This window comes from Acomys russatus, chromosome 11 (assembly GCF_903995435.1).
Source record: "Acomys russatus chromosome 11, mAcoRus1.1, whole genome shotgun sequence".
NCBI classification, from domain to species: Eukaryota; Metazoa; Chordata; class Mammalia; order Rodentia; family Muridae; genus Acomys; species Acomys russatus.
In genome coordinates, this window is record NC_067147.1 from 56,602,369 (window position 1) to 56,619,203 (window position 16,835).

Below are 16,835 nucleotides of genomic sequence, written 5' to 3' on the forward strand. Positions count from 1 at the left end.
TGTTGCAACTTTCCTCAATGTTGGAGCATGATCTGGAAGTGGAAGGGAAAGGAAGCCTTCCTTCCCCAGCTTGCTTGAGGCCAGTATTTTATTCTAGCAGCAGAAAGCAAAGTAAAACCGTGATGCACAGCTGTGATCCCAGCCCTTGAGAAGTGGAGTGGGAGAATTAGGGGTTCAGAGGACGTTAGCTCTGTGTGTATGTGTGTGTATATGGTGTGTGTGTATGTGTGTGATGTATGTGGGGTGTATGTGTGTGTGTGATGTGTGTTTGTGTGTATGGTGTATGTGTGGGGGGGGTATGTGTGTGTGATATGTGTGTATATGTTGTGTGTGGTGTGTATGTGTGTGGGGTGTATAGTGTGTATGTGTATAGTGTGTGTGTGTGTGTGTGTGTGTGTGTGTGTGTGTGTGCGCGCGCGCGCATGCGCACATGTGTGTTGAGCTCAACGCCAGACTGGTCTCAAAAACATAAACTTTAAAATTTCAAAACATAGACTTTTAAAGGCAGTATCTGTAGGATGACAACAACTCAGCTCTATTATAGCCAGTACCTTAGTTTCTTTGAGTATGCAAATACAGTGTTTCCTTATAACTCAGTTCAGTCGAACATACAGGAGAGGAGAGTAAGGGGACTGGGGAAGCATGGAAAGCTATCGGCGTCTTAAAACATACCTCATAAACGCTTTTAGTATTAATGGCAACATCATTACGACATCGAACAAAAAACATGCACAACCCTTTTAGTTTTTCTGGAGATGCGTTATCTATAAACAGTCTCATCATCTTTGCGCCTTTGGGTACTCCAGTGATAGTTCGACCACATTCTGGAAGCAAACGTCAAGGACTGAGCATACGTACGGTAACAGAACCGACGCCGCACGTAAGCGGCTGCCTAATGGCCAGCAAGCGTAGCCTAACAGCAGGCCCCACGCCAATGCGAGAGCCTGAGGTTGTCCTCCAGCCCCTGTTCCCCATACACACGTGTGCAAGTGCACACGAATACACACATGCACATGCACACGAGCACACACACACTAATTTTTCAAAATAGTCTGAGTCTAAAAGGACAACCCAAGTCTGTAGCTACTGAAACAAAAGTATAGTAACCCAGTTGCACATTAATTATCTTAGGCGTAATATAGGAAAGCCAGATGTTGAAACTAACAGCTGCAGCAGGCACAAGACATCGAGACAGGGCCACAAGGGGCAGCTGCCGGGCTCCAGAGAGGCAGCGTGACTGCTTCTAGCCATCTGAAAACATACGGACAAAACGGCCCACCTGTTCTAGGGAACTGCAATTAAAGTCTAATGGAAAAACTGTATTTCCCAACAGAGGCGATGTCTCTGACATCTCTTGCTAAATCGTGACAGTGATGCCTCAAAGTATTGGCTCTGAAGATGGAATTTTTAAAAAATTATTTTGTGTTTACACACACAAGTGACACAGGGTGCATGTGGAAGTCGGAAGACAACCTGTAGGCATTAATTCTATCCTTCCACCTTGTGGGTCCTATAGACGGAAATTAGTCATGCAGCTTAGGTGGTGCCTTTACTTGATGGAGCCATCTTGATGACCCTGGAGTGTTCATAAGACAATGCTTTTCAAAGATTTATTTTGCTTTTACGTACAAGAATGTTTGTTTGGCCAGCATGTATGTCTATGTACCAAATGCGTACAACACCAGTGGAAGGAAGGAAGAAGACATCAAATGCCCTGGAATTGGAGTGCTGGATGGCTGTGAGCAACCAGGTGGGTGCTGAGAAATGGACCTGGGTCTCCTTGTAAGAGCAGCAAGTGCTTTTAACAGATGAGACACTTCTCCAACCCATCCAAAAAAAATGTTTTTTAAGATTTATTTATTGTATGAGTGCTTTATCTGCAGAAAAGGGCATCAGATAACATTATAGATGGTTGTGAGTCACCATGTGGTTGCTGGGACTTGAACTCAGGACCTCTGGAAGAGCAGGCGGTGCTCTTAACCACTGAGCCATTTCTCCAGCCCTGCCCCCGCCCCAAAATTTTTTTAACAATGGTTTCTGGTCAAGTTTTCTCTGCAAAAGTGGAAATCATCAACCGGCAAAAAAGGGGAAAACAGGCTGCACTTCAACGTTCATCAGCTCGGTTCAAGCCAAGGGCCTTCATAAAGCATCCTTACCAAGGCCAGGCGCTTCTCCTTCCTGGTACAAAATCTTCAGTGTCTTACAGCCACCTTTCTCAAAAAAATGAGTGAATGAGTCCAGCTATTAAATGAAAGAGAAAATAAGGATCAATAAAGTAACTTTGGCGTTCCAATAAAATTAAGTGATTCCTGTACTTAACTTCATGTACTTCATGTAGCTTCTTAGTCAATGTCCCTTTTCAGATATAGAAAATAAGACTCAAAGCCCGTCCTGAAAGGCCTGGTAGTCTAGGTCTGTGATCTCAGCTTCTTGAGAGGCCGAGGCAGGGGGACCACAGGTTCAAGGCCTGCCGGGAATACTGAGCAGTTTCACGGCTAACCTAGACAAGTTTGAGAAATCCTCTCTCAAAACTAAAAGCCACTGGGGGTGGTTGGGAGGGAGCAGGGGAAGGGCAGCAGTGGCAGAGGTAGTGGCACACGCTGCCTTTAGTCCCAGAACTCGGGAAGCAGAGGCAGGTAGACCCCTGAATTTGAGGCCAGCCTGATCTACAAAGTGAGTTCCAGGATAGCGAGGGCTACACAGAGAAACCCTGTCTTAAAAAAAATATTTTTTTTTTAAGTAAAAAAGAAAGGGAGTGGGGATGAAAATAAATAGATCAAAGAGCAGGAACATGCGAGAAAAGATTAGCACTAAACTAATTTCAGTACTGAGGGACAGGGAACACAGGTGAACTTCATTTCTTGTTGTGACTGTCCTGGACTCGCTTTGTAGACCAGGCTAGCCTCGAACTCACAGCGATCCGCCTGCCTCTGCCTCCCGAGTGCTGAGATTAAAAGCGTGTGCCACCACCGCCCAGCGCCTAGTTTGCTTTCTATTGCTGTGGTAAGCACCATGCCCAAGAGCAACTTGGAGAGAAAAAGTGTTATTTCACAGGCTACAGCCCATCCTTGAAGGAAGCAAGGCAGGAAGGGACTTGGAGGAAGGAACTAACACAGAGACCACACTTGCTTCCCCTGGTTTGTTCAGCCAGGGCCCACAAGCTCAGGGATGGCACTGCCCACAGTGAGTGGGGCCCTCCTGCATTAATTAACCATCAAGACTTGCCCAGCCTGAGACTAGTCCTCAACGGGGATCTCCTTTTCCCATGGGTGTCTAGGTGTCTATCAAGTGGACAAAAGCCAACTGGCACACTTGGTTTGTTGGTTGATTGATTGGTTGGCTGATGGGTGGCTGGTTTGGGTAATGCATACATGGGAAGGGGTGTGTGTGTGTGTGTGTGTGTGTGTGTGTGTGTGTGTGTGTGTGTGTGTGTGTGTGTGTGTGTGTGTGTGTGTGTGTACCCATGTGTGCAGGTTTTTGTATACATGTGTTTAGGCATTTAGAGGCCAGAGGGTGAGTTCAGATGTTCCCCAGGCACTGTCCACCTGTTTGAGACAAGGCCTCTTGCTCATCTGAAACTCCCCAGGTGGGCTGGGCAAGCTGGCCAATGAAACCTAGGGATTCACTCATCTCTGCTTCCCTAGCTGAGATTATAACAACAGACTACGGAGCCAAGCTAGGGATTTGTCTTTTTTATAGCATGGGCCCTGGGGACCGACCTTAGGTCCTCACATTTGCAAGGCAAGTGCTTTATCAACTAGCCATCTTCTCCACCTAGGTTTGGTTCCCAGCACCCACATGTTGGCTCACAACAATTAGCAACTTGGGTTCCAGGGAACCTGATGCCCTCTTCTAACTTCTACACGTATCCAACATGCATAGGGTGCACATATGTATACACAGGCAAAACACAGAAAAATAAGTCATACACACAAATATACATGGTAGAGAGACAGAGGGAAAGACAGAAACAGACACAGAGAGGGGGAGAGAGAGACAGACAGACAGACAGACACAGAGAGAGGGAGAGAGAGAGGTGGGGGGAGGGAGAGAGAAAGCCACCAATATTAATCTCTGGTCCTCCACAGGCACATACATGTGCACACATGCATAGGTGCATGAATGAAGCCCTTTGCAGGAATTTAAGGTAGGGATGTGTATGGCCAAGTAGGAGCAACCAGACAATTAGGCAGAAGCCAGATAGCAAGGGTGCCCACATGTGCAGTCACAATGACACCAGCTTTCTAGGCCACAGGACAGAGGTAGGCACAAGGAGAAAATAGACCTGATATGAAAAGAACCATCATGCCAGGAACACCAAAGTAATGTCTTTATTATTCCCTCTAATAAGCTGCCTTTTATCCTAGACTAATGTCGGGTTTCACATTAAAATGATAGTTTCCCATATACCCATTTTTCTATACATGATACCCAAAAACTGTAATGGTTTAAACATAAAATGTCCTCCATGGCCTTGGCATCTCAACACTCGGTCTGCAGCTGTTAGTGCTATTCTAGAAGGTTGTGGAAACCTCAGTAGGTAGATGAAGTCAGTCCCTGAGGAGCCGGCCCTAGAGTGTGTGTGTGTTAAAGCTTGACTCCCCTCCCCCCCCCCCCATTTTTCGAGACAGGTTTTCTCTGTGTAGCCTTGGCTGTCCTAGACTTGCTTTGTAGACCAGGCTGGCCTCGAACTCACAGTGATCCACCTGCCTCTGCCTCCCGAGTGCTGGGATTAAAGGCGTGCACCACCACACCCTGCTATTGACCCCACTTTCTCTCCAGTCTCTGCTTCCTGACTGCTGATGTAATGTGACCTGCCACCTCAGTTCCTGCCACTGCGACTTGCCTGTAGTGGATGGATTGTTGATGGTGCTGTGGGAAGGTAATAGAACCTTTAGGGGATGCAGCCTTGCTGAAGACGTACGCAAGTGGTGTTTATAGCCTGGTTCTACTTCCTGTTCTGTTTGCTTCCGGTACGTGTATAGAAATGGGATCGCGCACTTCCTGCTCCCGTCACCGTGCCTCCCTGCTTGCGGTCATGGCCTCTCTAGTCCTCTGGAGCTGTAAGCCAACTAAAACCTTTATTCTCTAAGTTGCTTTTGGTCTTGGTATTTTATCACAGCAACAGAAAAGTAATGATACAGAGGGTCTGCACAAACAAACCTGCACTCTCGTGTTAGCATGAGAAAGTCTTTTTTTTTTTTTTTTTCCCCCCAAACAGGGAACACCAGCTCGGAAGTCTAGGTGGCAATCATGACAGCAGGCTCAACCACCCTACAGTACTTCTCCACTCAGCCACAGCAGCCATTCTCCCCTGGAGGCAGGGGGGGCGGGCCCCAGTGTCTGTGCCTACACCTCCTGCAGAGGTGCTAGGATTCCAGTACAGCTTCTAGTATGCAATTCTAGGCACCGAAATGGCATAGCAATTTGCAGGTGTAACACAAGGTTGATTGCCTATCCTGTTTCCTCCCCAAACAAGTATAAGAATGGTGGTTGGCTCATGAGACCTACAGAGCAATCCCTTTATGAAACTGGCCTTCTCTTCATCTGCCAGCCATTCCCCCGCTGGCTTTTGTATTGTTTTTCAAGACAGGGTTTTTCCCCTACTGGCTTCTAAGTGGTCTGCAGGAAGACATAGTGCCAGAGTTACCAAAGGAGCCCACATAGGCTTGAGAAGGAAAGGCATTAAAACACAGCTTGAGAAAGATAGAGAGAATCCTCTTATTGTTAAGGTAATATTGCTGATAGCCAAGACTACTGGCAAAATTTGTATGGCTCAGGGCAAAATGAAAATGAAGGATCAGGGCTGGAGTGATGGCTCAGAGGTTAAGAGTACTGTCTGTCCTTCCAAAGGTACTGAGTTCAATTCCTAGCAACCACATGGTGGCTCACAGCCATCTATAATGAGATCTGATGCCCTCTTCTGGCGTGCAGGAAGAGTACTGTATAAATAATAAATAAACAAATCTTAAAAAAAAAGAAAGAAAGAAAGAAAGAAATGAAGGATCATTTAAAAACTTCAAGACAAGGTCGGGTGGTGGTGGCACATGCCTTTAATCCCAGCACTTAGGAGGCAGAGGCAGGTGGATCTCCGTGAGTTCAAGGCTAGCCTGGTCTACAGAGTGAATTCCACGACAGACAGAGCTGTTACACAGAGAAACCCTGTCTTGAAAAACCAAAAGAGAGAGAGAGAGAGAGAGAGAGAGAGAGAAAGAGAGAGAAGGAAAGGAAGAAAAGGGGGGGGGGGGGGGGAGAGAAACCGAGCCTAAGAGCCTGTACAGTTCCACAGCGCACACGTCCATGAAGCCAGCCTTGACCATAAGGTGTATTCTAAAGGGGGAACTTTGGTGACCTAGTAAACCATACCCTATTTCCATCCCAATGTTCACTATGGCACTTCTTGTTCAACAAGCGCATTTCCAGGGTGGAGAGTGGTAGAGGAAGGCACCGGAGGCCCACGCGCACACACGCTCCCACCCCAAATAAAGGGGAAAGCAAAAACAAATGAGGGTAAGACTTCAGCTTACCGATGGGCAATCCAAAATTAGTTCTTCCACGGTTGCCACATCCAGCCCGAGCTTTTCTCCTATAATTTCAAATATGTATTTATATGAGGGGTCAATTCTCATTTTCCGGTTCTCCCTTGCTTCTCTAAATCTCGCCTAAAAGAAGTGAAAACATGTCTGAAAATGTACGCATGTAAGTATGAAGAAATGCATTTCCAAACAACGGAAACTCCCAGGACTTTCCCATGGCAAGCCCTATGAGCTGCAAACCTGTCTCTCTTTGAGCGTCTCTTGGAGGTTCGGAATGCCACTCATACTTCGGCGGAACTTGGAGGACCGACGGGAAGACTGCCCATCCGACAGCACTGACTGCACAGGCCTCGGGGTGATCCTCTGCCGGACCCTGGTCTGGTCATCCTCGGTCTCTGCTGTCTCCTCATCGGAGGGAATCAGACTCCTATAGTCAGTCACGGGAGGACTACTGCCCTGTACAGACGGGGGCGTGGCATCTTCGCCCGGGGTGGGCGGAGCCTCTTCTCCGGGGCCGGCCTCTCCCGTGGGGGGCGGGGCCACGTCCACTTCAGGGGGCAGGGTCTGCTCCGAGGGAGGGGCAGTGTCCCCCGGAGGTGGAGGGGGCGGAGCTCCCTCTTCCATCGGAGGAGGAGCCTCTTCACTCGGAGGTGGTGCTAGCTCGCCTCCGTCGGACTCCATCTTTCAACAAGCTTTCCTCCAGCAGAAGATCTTCAACGTCAAAATCTAGAATTAGAAAGCATTTTCCAGCTGGGCGTGGTGGCGCACGCCTTTAATCCCAGCACTCAGGAGGCAGAGGCTAGCGGATCGCTGTGAGTTCGAGGACAGCCTGGTCTACAAAGTGAGTCCAGGATGGCCAAGGCTACACAGAGAAACCCTGTCTCGAAAAACCAAAAAAAAAAAAAAAAAAAAAAAAAAGAAAGCATTTTCCTTGAGAGTTGTGCAAACAACTTGACCACTGGGTGTGTTTATTTCTCCCAACTATGGCTAATCTTGTCAACTTGACACACTTTGGGTGGGAAGATGAAACCCTCAGTTGAGGAATTACCTACGTCAGATTGGCCTATGGGCATGTCTGTAGAATAGATTCCTGATAGTTAACTGATAATAGAGGGCCCACTGTAGGTGCTACCATCCCTAGGTCGGTGGACCTGGGCTGTATAAGACAAGTAGTTCACCATACACTACGAGCAAGCAAGAGGGCTAGTCAGTAAGCAGCTTTTCATTCACGGTTCCCTACCAGTGCTGTCGCTTGAGTTACTATCCTGACTTCCCTCAGTGGCAAACTGTGACCTGAAAATATAAAAATAAACCCTTTCTTTCTCAGGTTGCTTTTGATCGTGGTGGTTATCAAACGCCACGGAGAGCAAACTAGGGCATTCCCCTTGAAAGCCAGATGGGTAACAAACACACTCATCTACTCCTTTCCCATGGTAGTAAATAAGCTGAGCACAAGGCTGTAATCCTTCCGCGTGGGATGTAGTAGAAGCAAGTGGAGTGGGAGTTCAAGGGAACCCTTAGCTACATAGTGAGTAAGCGATCAGCCGGAACTATATGAGAACACATCTCAAATATAAATAAGTAAAGGCTGGGGGTGTGGCTCAGTCGCTAAAGCACTTTCTGTGGAAAACGTAGGGCTAGAGTTTGGATTGCCAGAAAGTCACTTATCACTGGGCTAGTTCACTGGCTCAGTGGTTGTCAGTTGCACGCAGCTCCTGCAGAGAACCTGAGTTCAGTATTCAGCATCCACAGGGAGTGGCTTGCAGCCACCTGTAATCCAAGGCGGGTAAACGCTCTCTGCTGTCCTCCCTGAGCACTTACACCAACCAGGGGCTGGAGAGATGGCTTAATGTTTAAGAGCGCTTACTGCTCTTCCAGAGAATAGGGTTCAATTCCCAGCACCTGCACGGTGGCGCACACTACCTGTAGATCCAGCTTCACGGGATCCAATACCCTTTCCTAACCTCCATGGGCATCGGGCATGCACGTGGTACACAGGCATACATGCAGGCAAAACATTCATATACAAAAATAAGATCTTTTTGTTTGTTTTGTTTTTCGAGACAAGTTTTCTCTGTGGTGTAGCCTTGGCTGTCCTGGACTCGCTTTGTAGACCAGGCTGGCCTCGAACTCACAGTGAACCGCCTGCCTCTGCCTCCCAAGTGCTAGGATTAAAGATGTGCACCACCACACCTAGCTTCAAAAATAAGATCTTAAACCAAAGTGACTGTGGCTATTTTGGCATTTGGTCAATTGTGATGGCACACATCTATAATCCTGACATCAAAGAGGTTAAGGCAGCATGATCACAAGTTCAAATCCAGCCTGAGTTTCATAGAGAGACTCTTGTTTCCAAAGTCCCAAAAGAAAAACAAAACAAGCACAAGAAAGAACTCTCGGGACTGGAAATGTGGCCCAGGCAGTCTAGATTTATGTATCTTTCAAAAACTAAAGAAGCCAGGCATGCTAAATAGCAAGATTTTTGTCAGAGAGAAAGAGAGAGAGAGAGGGAGGGAGGGAGGGAGAGACAGAGAGAGAGAGAAGGGAGAGGACAAAGAGAAGGGGGAGAATGGGGGACAAAACTATTATTCTCAAATTATCTGCAGTTTTTTTAAATAGCCACTATTATTTACACTATCAAAGAAAACTTAAAACTGAATCACAATACTGTGCTAAGAAATCAGTATGTAATAAGTCTCAGTGAGTTTTCCATTTCAAATGGATTCTTTTGTTTTTTGAGACAGGGTTTCTCTGTGTAGCCTTGGCTGTCCTAGACTCACTTTACAGACCAGGCTGGCCTCGAACTCACAGCAATCCATCTGACTCTGCCTCCTGAGTGCTGGGATTAAAGGCGTGTGCCACCATGGCCAGATATTATTTTTTAAGTGGAAGCACACACTAAGTTTTGAGAAAACATTATTACCCGAACCGCCTGCCTCTGCCTCCCAAGTGCTGGGATTAAAGATGTGCGCCACCACACCTAGCTTCAAAATAAGATCTCTTAAACCAAAGTGATGTGGCTATTTTGGCATTGGTCAATTGTGATGGCACACATCTATAATCCTGACATCAAAGAGGTAAGGCAGCATGATCACAAGTTCAAATCCAGCCTGAGTTTCATAGAGGACTCTTGTTTCCAAAGTCCCAAAGAAAAACAAAACAAGCACAAGAAGTTAATTCCAGCACTTGGGAGGCAGAGGCAGATGGATCGCTGTGAGTTCGAGGCCAGCCTGGACTACAAAATGAGTCCAGGACAGCCAGGGCTACACAGAGAGACCCTGTGTCGAAAAACGGAAAAAAAAAAAAAAAAAAAGAAGTAACAAAATTACTAGTAGTAGTTGTCACTTTGTGTGGAAAAGGCTAGATTGAGAGCTTTATTTTTCAATACTATGTTTTATTGTGTGACACTTTGCAGAAGCGTGCTAATGCTATTTATTTGTGTTGGGTGTATATCACATACAATAACACTGAATATATGTTCATATTGTTTCTCCACATTTCTTATGATTTAAGTTTTATGATCTAAGACTGGTGAGGTGGCTCATTTAGTAAAGAATTGACCCCTGAAAGTTGTCCTCTGACCCCTATACGTGCGCCATGACACTCATGGGTATGCGCATGCGCACGCGCACACACGCACACACGCACAGTGTAACAAAAAATAAAATTTATGCCACACTCGATAAATAAATAAATAAATGTGGCCAAGCATGTTGGCGCACGCCTTTAATCCCAGCACTTGGGAGGCAGAGGCAGGTGGATCGCTGTGAGTTCGAGGGCAGCCTGGTCTACAAAGTGAACCCAGGACAGCCAGGGCTACACAGAGAGACCCTGTCTCGAAAAACCAAAAAAAAAAAAAAAAAAAAAAAAAAAAAAAAGTAACCAAAAATTAAAATGTAAGATCTCACACTGGGGGTATATATTAGTGGTGAACTGTGTATGCAAGACCCTAGGTTTAATGCCCTACATCATAAAAATAATTTAAGAGTTAAATTTAAAAATTGGACCTGAAATTCCCCATGAGTTTACCTCAAGCATCCATACTCTACTGACTTCAAGAACACAGCATAAATAGTGAGCAATTGTTTACCTTTTCCTCACATAAGCATACCTAATCCCACTCTCAATTAAAAGTTTGAAGTCCAGGGAATTTCCATGAAGTTGCTTCCTAGTCATTTTTTCAGAAGCAATAGAAAGTAGAAAGGCCCCACAATTTGGAGGAGCTGGGTACACACTTGTGTCCTGTGTGCATGGTCAATTGCATTCCACTATTTCCTCTGGTCCCCATTTCTGTAGCCCCAACTGGGAAAAGCACTTGTTCTTTACTGATTTTTGTGAGTCCTCTGCATGGTTGGGTGCCATGGTTACTGTATATAGCGAGGACCGCTCCTAGGTCTGGTTGAGAAGAAGGTTTTTATTGTAGACATGAGGGTGAGTACGGCCAGAGGCATCTGGAAGAGTCCAGAGCAGAGAGAAATAGTAGCAGCCTGAACCAGGCTACGAGTGGAGGAGGGGAAGAGAGCAAGAGAGAAAAGACCAGAAGACCTGGACGAAGACAAAGGAGAGGAAGACCAAGAGGGTGCACAGCTAAAGTGGCAGGGTTGTCTAGGAGTGAGAAGCTGAGGGAAAGCCCATGAGCCGGAGACGGTTAGGGTATGGGGCAGGGTGAGAACCACCCGTGTGCCAGCATATTTGCAAAGCTGATAGAGCCTGGAAGCCAGCGAACATGCACTTTGGTATGCTGCTAGGCACCACTGTTGCCTATTTGTTCCCAGTTTCTTTTAGACCTGACAGGTGCATCTAAAAGTGAGGAGTCTGCCGGGGGGGGGGGGGTGGATCTAAAAGTGAGGAGTCTGCCGGGGGGGGGGGGTGGTGGTGGTGCACACCTTTAATCCCAGCACTGGGGAGGCAGAGGCAGGTGGATCTCCCTGAGTTCAAGGCCAGCCTGGACTACAGAGCTAGTTCCAGGACAGCCAGAGCTGTTAGACAGAGAAACCCTGTCTCAGAAAACCAAAAAAAAAATAACAAATAAATAAATAAAAGTGAGGAGTCCCTGTAAAGCAAAATGCACAGACTGGCAAGACAGACTGTTAAACACAGCTAAGGTTGCATAGTCTCAATAGAAAGTGGTTGAGAGGCTGAAGAGATGGCTCAGCAGTTTAGAGCACTGGCTGTTCCTCCAGAGGACCTGGGTTGACTCCCAGAACGCACATGATGAGTCACAATCATCTGTAACTCCAGTTTGAGAGGGTTGATGCCCTCTTCTGGCCTCTGTGGGTACCAGGCAAGCACGTAGTGCCCAGATATACATGTAAACAAGCAACCATACTAATAAATTCCTTCCCCCTCCTTCCCTGCTTTTTTGCTCCCTCTCTCCCTTACTCCCTCCATCCCTCCTTCCCTCCCATCTTTTCTTCCTCTCTCGTTGCTTATCCTCCTCCTTCCCCATCGCTCCTGGTTTCTTTCCTTCATCTGTCCCTACCCTACCATGCATACTAATAATTTACTGCCAGGAGCCTCACTCCTAACCCCTAACTTTCACATTTAAAAAGGAGCGGACCAGGATGTGGAGTTAGACACCCAGCGAAGTCTTGGATTGACAGGAGCCATGCTCTTCCCGAGTGGTAGCTGCTGCACCCGCCACTTCACAAGAGCTTCGCTCTTCCCGGGTGGTAGCTGCTGCAAATGCCACTAACCCCTAACTTTCACTTTTAAAAAGGACCGGAACAAGATGTGGCGTCAGACACCCAGTGAAGTCTTGGACTGACGGGAGCCTCGCTCTTCCCAGGTAGTAGCTGCTGCACCCGCCACCCCAAGCTTTGGGTCTACCACTTACTCACCTTTACGCAAACTGGTGGGTGGCTGTCTCGAACCTTAGACCACCAAAGCCGGTCGCAGGTCGCAGGAGTGGCTGCTCCAGGAGAGCTGCTCTTAGCCTCTGCTGCCACCCGGGGCTCAGCCGTTGAGAGTATACAAGGGAGGTTGGGTGGAGGCGCCTCGCGCTGGCTCCCGCAAGATGCTGTTCCCTGTGGGGTTCCTCGCTGTGGAGTGCTGCAAGGCAAGGAAGGGTCTGCCCATCACGTAACCTACCTATACAAGTCTGTGAACCGAAACCTTGCTTAGGGGACTCTGGGCACAGAGGAGCATCTACCTGGAGATGTTAATTGTGAGGGTGGGGGCCCTGGCCCTTTCATTCTTATAAAACACGATGAGAATTCAATAATGTGCCACTTTCTTGAGAGCCTCCTAAAAGCCTTTGAGGGAGCAGCATAGAGCTGTGTAAATTGCTAACAATGCTTTCTACGAATTTTACAAATTTCTGAAATTTCTTAGCGTTACATTTTAGTAACTTAATTACTTAGATGCCTTAGCTTGTTAGGAGTGACTGACCATAGGCTGGGGAGACTGAAGAAAAAGGATGTGAGAGTGTTATGGAGTTTGAGACCCCTGGGACAAAGAACACAGATTCAATACACTTTTAAATAAAGGGTTTACTGTTTGCTACTAGCAGAACCACAGACTTTAAGCCAAGTCTCAAATGTGTTCTACAGGAAGGGTACACAGAAGGATTTTTTCTTTCTTTCTTTCTTTCTTTCTTTCTTTTTTTTTTTTTTTGGTTTTTCGAGACAGGGTTTCTCTGTGTAGCCTTGGCTGTCCTGGACTTGCTTTGTAGACCAGGCTGGCCTCGAACTCACAGCAATCCGCCTGCCTCTGCCTCCCGAGTGCTGGCTTTAAAGGCGTGCGCCACCACGCCCGGCTAGAGAAGGATTTTTTTAAAGGTGAAAACCACAAGAGGACCTTCAATATCTGTGAAAGCAAGCAAAAAGTTGGTCTATTTTGCCAAGTGTGATCAAGGCAACCCAACGGAATCCTTAGATGTGTGTGTGTAAGCAAGTTATAGAAGCAAATAAGAAAACAACAACAACAAAACCTCCAACAAGAAGAAAGCAGCGGTTAGCCATACCCTTATCATGACAAAGCTGGCAGTTATGGCTGTACACTACAGGGCGAGGGTTACTAAGTCAGGGTTGTTTGCTGGGAACTCACTTCCAAAAATTTGGGGTTAAGTCTGAGGCTGGAGGTTTGGCACAGAATAGCATCAACTTGCTAGGACTTAGAATCCCTTAGCAGATGGGCCTCTGAGCGAGTCTGGGAGGTACGTTGAATTGGGGGCTCATCTCACTATGGGAGACACCATACCATGGGCTGAGTGAGGCCCTGGACTGAGTGAAAGGAGACCCAAGTGCCGATTAACGGTTTTTATCTCTCTCCCCTCTCCAACTTCTGACACAATGTGACCAGAGGTCCCAAGTGTCTTCTGCTGTCACGGACTGAAATAAGCCCAGGGCTATGAGCCAAAAGAAACCCTTCCTGCGTTAAGTTGCTTCTGTCAGATATTTCGCTTGGTGAGCAGACAAGTATCTAAGTCTCTAAGACATTGTAATAGCATTTACACTGTGGGTTTGGCCCCTCTCCCTTTGTAGGTTTTTCTGGAGAATCCTGGGAAGAATGATCTTAGAGGAGAGAAAGCCAAAAGCCACCTTACCCATGAATATATGCCACTGCCATCCACTTCATAAATATTTATTTAAAAAAAAAAAAACAACTTTAAAATCCACAGCAGAGGACTCACTGTGCAGTCACCCTCCCTTGGGCAATCCACTTCAATCTCTTTGGAGTGCTTGCTTTGTTTTGCTAAATAAACTGCTTCCCTGCTGTCTCTTGACTGAATTCTTTCCTCTGAGATGACAAGAGCCAAGAGAACCTTTGCTAAGAGGTATCAACTTAAATAAGCCAGAGTGCAGGCGTGGGAAGAGCTGCCAGGTAGCAATGTAGAGTACGGGGGTCTAGGATGAGGCTGTCTGCGGCACACAGAGTAGGTCCAACTTCTAGACCTGCCGTAAGAGCCCCTGGGTGAGAGCCTGAGCTGCTCCCTTAGCTCCTGAAGCAACAAAATAAGGTTCCAGCAAATATCACACGATGAAAGCCCAGGATATAAGCCGGGCGTGGTGGCTCACGTCTTTAACCCCAGCACTCAGGAGGCAGAGGCAGGCAGATTTCTGTGAGTTCAAGGCCAGCCTGGTCTACAAAGTGAGTCCAGGATAGCCAAGGCTAGACAGAAAAACCTTGCCTTAAAAAAAAAACCAATAAAATAAAATAAAGAAAGAAAGCCCAGGAGACAGAGACCAACTTATTTACTGTTTGCTGAACCCTTCAGCCTAGATTCCTAAGCTGCCCACAATGGCCACTTGCCTCTTGCCCATGGTGTCCACTGAGGCCATTGGTAGCAGAGATGCTGGTGCTGTCATGTGCCCATTTCATCATTTATTGGGCTCTGAGTCATAAGCACCTTTCTCCTGTTGCTGGAATTTCCTTATCCTCTTTTGGCATGGATTAAGATGCTGAGGCTTAGCTCCTTGCCATTTTTCTTTTATTTATTTATTTAGTTAGTTTGTTTGGTTTTGGTTTTGGTTTTGGTTTTGGTTTTTCGAGACAGGGTTTCTCTGTGTAGCTTTGGCTGTCCTGGACTCACTCTGTAGACCAGGTTGGTCTCGAACTCACAGAGATCCTCCTGCCTCTGCCTCCCGAGTGCTGGGATTAAAGGTGTGTGCCACCACACCTGGCTTCTTTGCCATCTTTCATGTCATGCCTACATCTATGTCTCCTGACCTAATTAAGAAACAAATTACTGAGTATCATATCCTATAGAGCTTTAAATGTATTCATATATCTCAAGTGGTACCTTATCTCTTTGAAAATACGAAGTAAAGCAATATTTAGAGGAGCTGGGTAGGAAGTTCAGCTGTTAAGAGGGAGAAGGAAAGGGTGGAGGTTCAGATCCTAGCCTGAGGGTCCTCAGTCACTTACGCAACTCCAGCTCACGGAGATCCAACGTCCTCTTCTGGCCTCCACAGGCTCCTGCACGTACCTACATGTAGACATACACAAATGTATAATTAATAAAAATAAATCTTTTAAAAAGAAATAAGACATCCAGGATAGCCAAGGCTACACAGAGAGACCCTGTCTTGAAAAAAAATAAAAATTAAATTAAAAAAAAAAAAAGAAAGAAAGAAGACTATATAGAGGCAGAGCGTTTGTCCTGATGATACCTGTTGCTGTATCGTGTTCATGGGCACCATGATTCATGCAATGGCTTCATTAGGTTTGGCAGGAAACTAAGTCCATGGAACACTGCCAAATGAGAACACTCTGGAGACGCCCAAGACACTGGAAAACTATACGTAAAGCAGAGCTCTCTTGAGGTGTAAGAAAAGTAAACACCACAGAGCACGAGGTACAGTATTACACACACACACACACACAGAGGTGGGAGGACCCCTCTACACATGGGAGACACCATTCCATGGGCTGAGGCCCTGGACTGAGTGTAGAGAAGTGAGCCGAGTGTTCATCTCCTCTCTGCTTCCCAACTTCATACATAGTGTGACCAACTGCCTCAAGCTTATAATGTCTTTATAAGCTATTAAGTGCTCTAGACCTTGAGAATTAAATGTTCCTGAAAATACAGTGAGGGGTGTTTATAGAAAACAGCAGCACCTGGCAACAGCCTAGCCAACGTTAGCTATGGTCACTGGCAGTTTCGTATAGCACACTAATGCAGTGAACGAAAGCACTGAAACGGAAATCAGGAAACCGAGATTCAGTATGGGAATAGTTAATTAGGTAACTAACCCTAATTGTGAAATCAGTCTATCTCTGTGTATCCTCCTTAAAAAAAAAAAAAAGTTCTAATTTCTAGAGCATCAGGACTCTAGAATTTCATCAAGTTTTTTTTTGTTTGTTTTGTTTTCTGTTTTTTGTTTTTTTGGGTTTTTGGTTTTTTTTTTTTTTTTTTTTTTTTTTTTTTTTTTTTTGCTTTCGAGCCTCAACAATGAGGCAAATGGTTAAGCTATTGACACAAATTAGAAAATCCAAACTAATTACTCAAAATGCTTAGGTGTCACAGGGTAAATGCAATGCAACTGCACAGGTCATCAGGATTTGTTATGCTGTCACAGTCCTAACAGAACCATAAGGTCTTATTGTGAGATCCACCTGCCTTTGCCTCCCGAGTGCCGGGATTAAAGGTATGCTCCACCATGCCCAGCTCGTGGGATAATAATTTAAGTAGCCAACTGTTTCTACATGTAATTCTTTTTTAAAAGATTTATTTGAGTGACTGTGAGTATATGTCATGTGACCACAGGTGCCCACTGAGCCTGGAAGAAAACAGTGAAGCTTGTGAAACTGGGGTCACAGGTGGTTGTGAACTGCCCAACATGGTGCAGGGAACTG

General features: G+C 46.3%; 1 protein-coding gene across 1 annotated transcript in view; it reads right to left on the minus strand.

Moving 5' to 3' along the window:
- Nucleotides 1-6,995, minus strand: part of Dnah8 (dynein axonemal heavy chain 8) — a 228,670-nt gene extending 221,675 nt beyond the window's left edge. The window contains exons 1-4 of the mRNA XM_051153391.1: nt 6,777-6,995; nt 6,528-6,662; nt 2,157-2,241; nt 673-824 (exon numbers count right to left, since the gene is read on the minus strand). Coding sequence (XP_051009348.1) covers nt 673-824; nt 2,157-2,241; nt 6,528-6,662; nt 6,777-6,821 — 417 coding nt within the window. The 5' untranslated portion in view covers nt 6,822-6,995. The remainder of the gene's footprint in view (nt 1-672; nt 825-2,156; nt 2,242-6,527; nt 6,663-6,776) is intronic.
- Between the last annotated feature and the right edge of the window lie 9,840 nt (nt 6,996-16,835).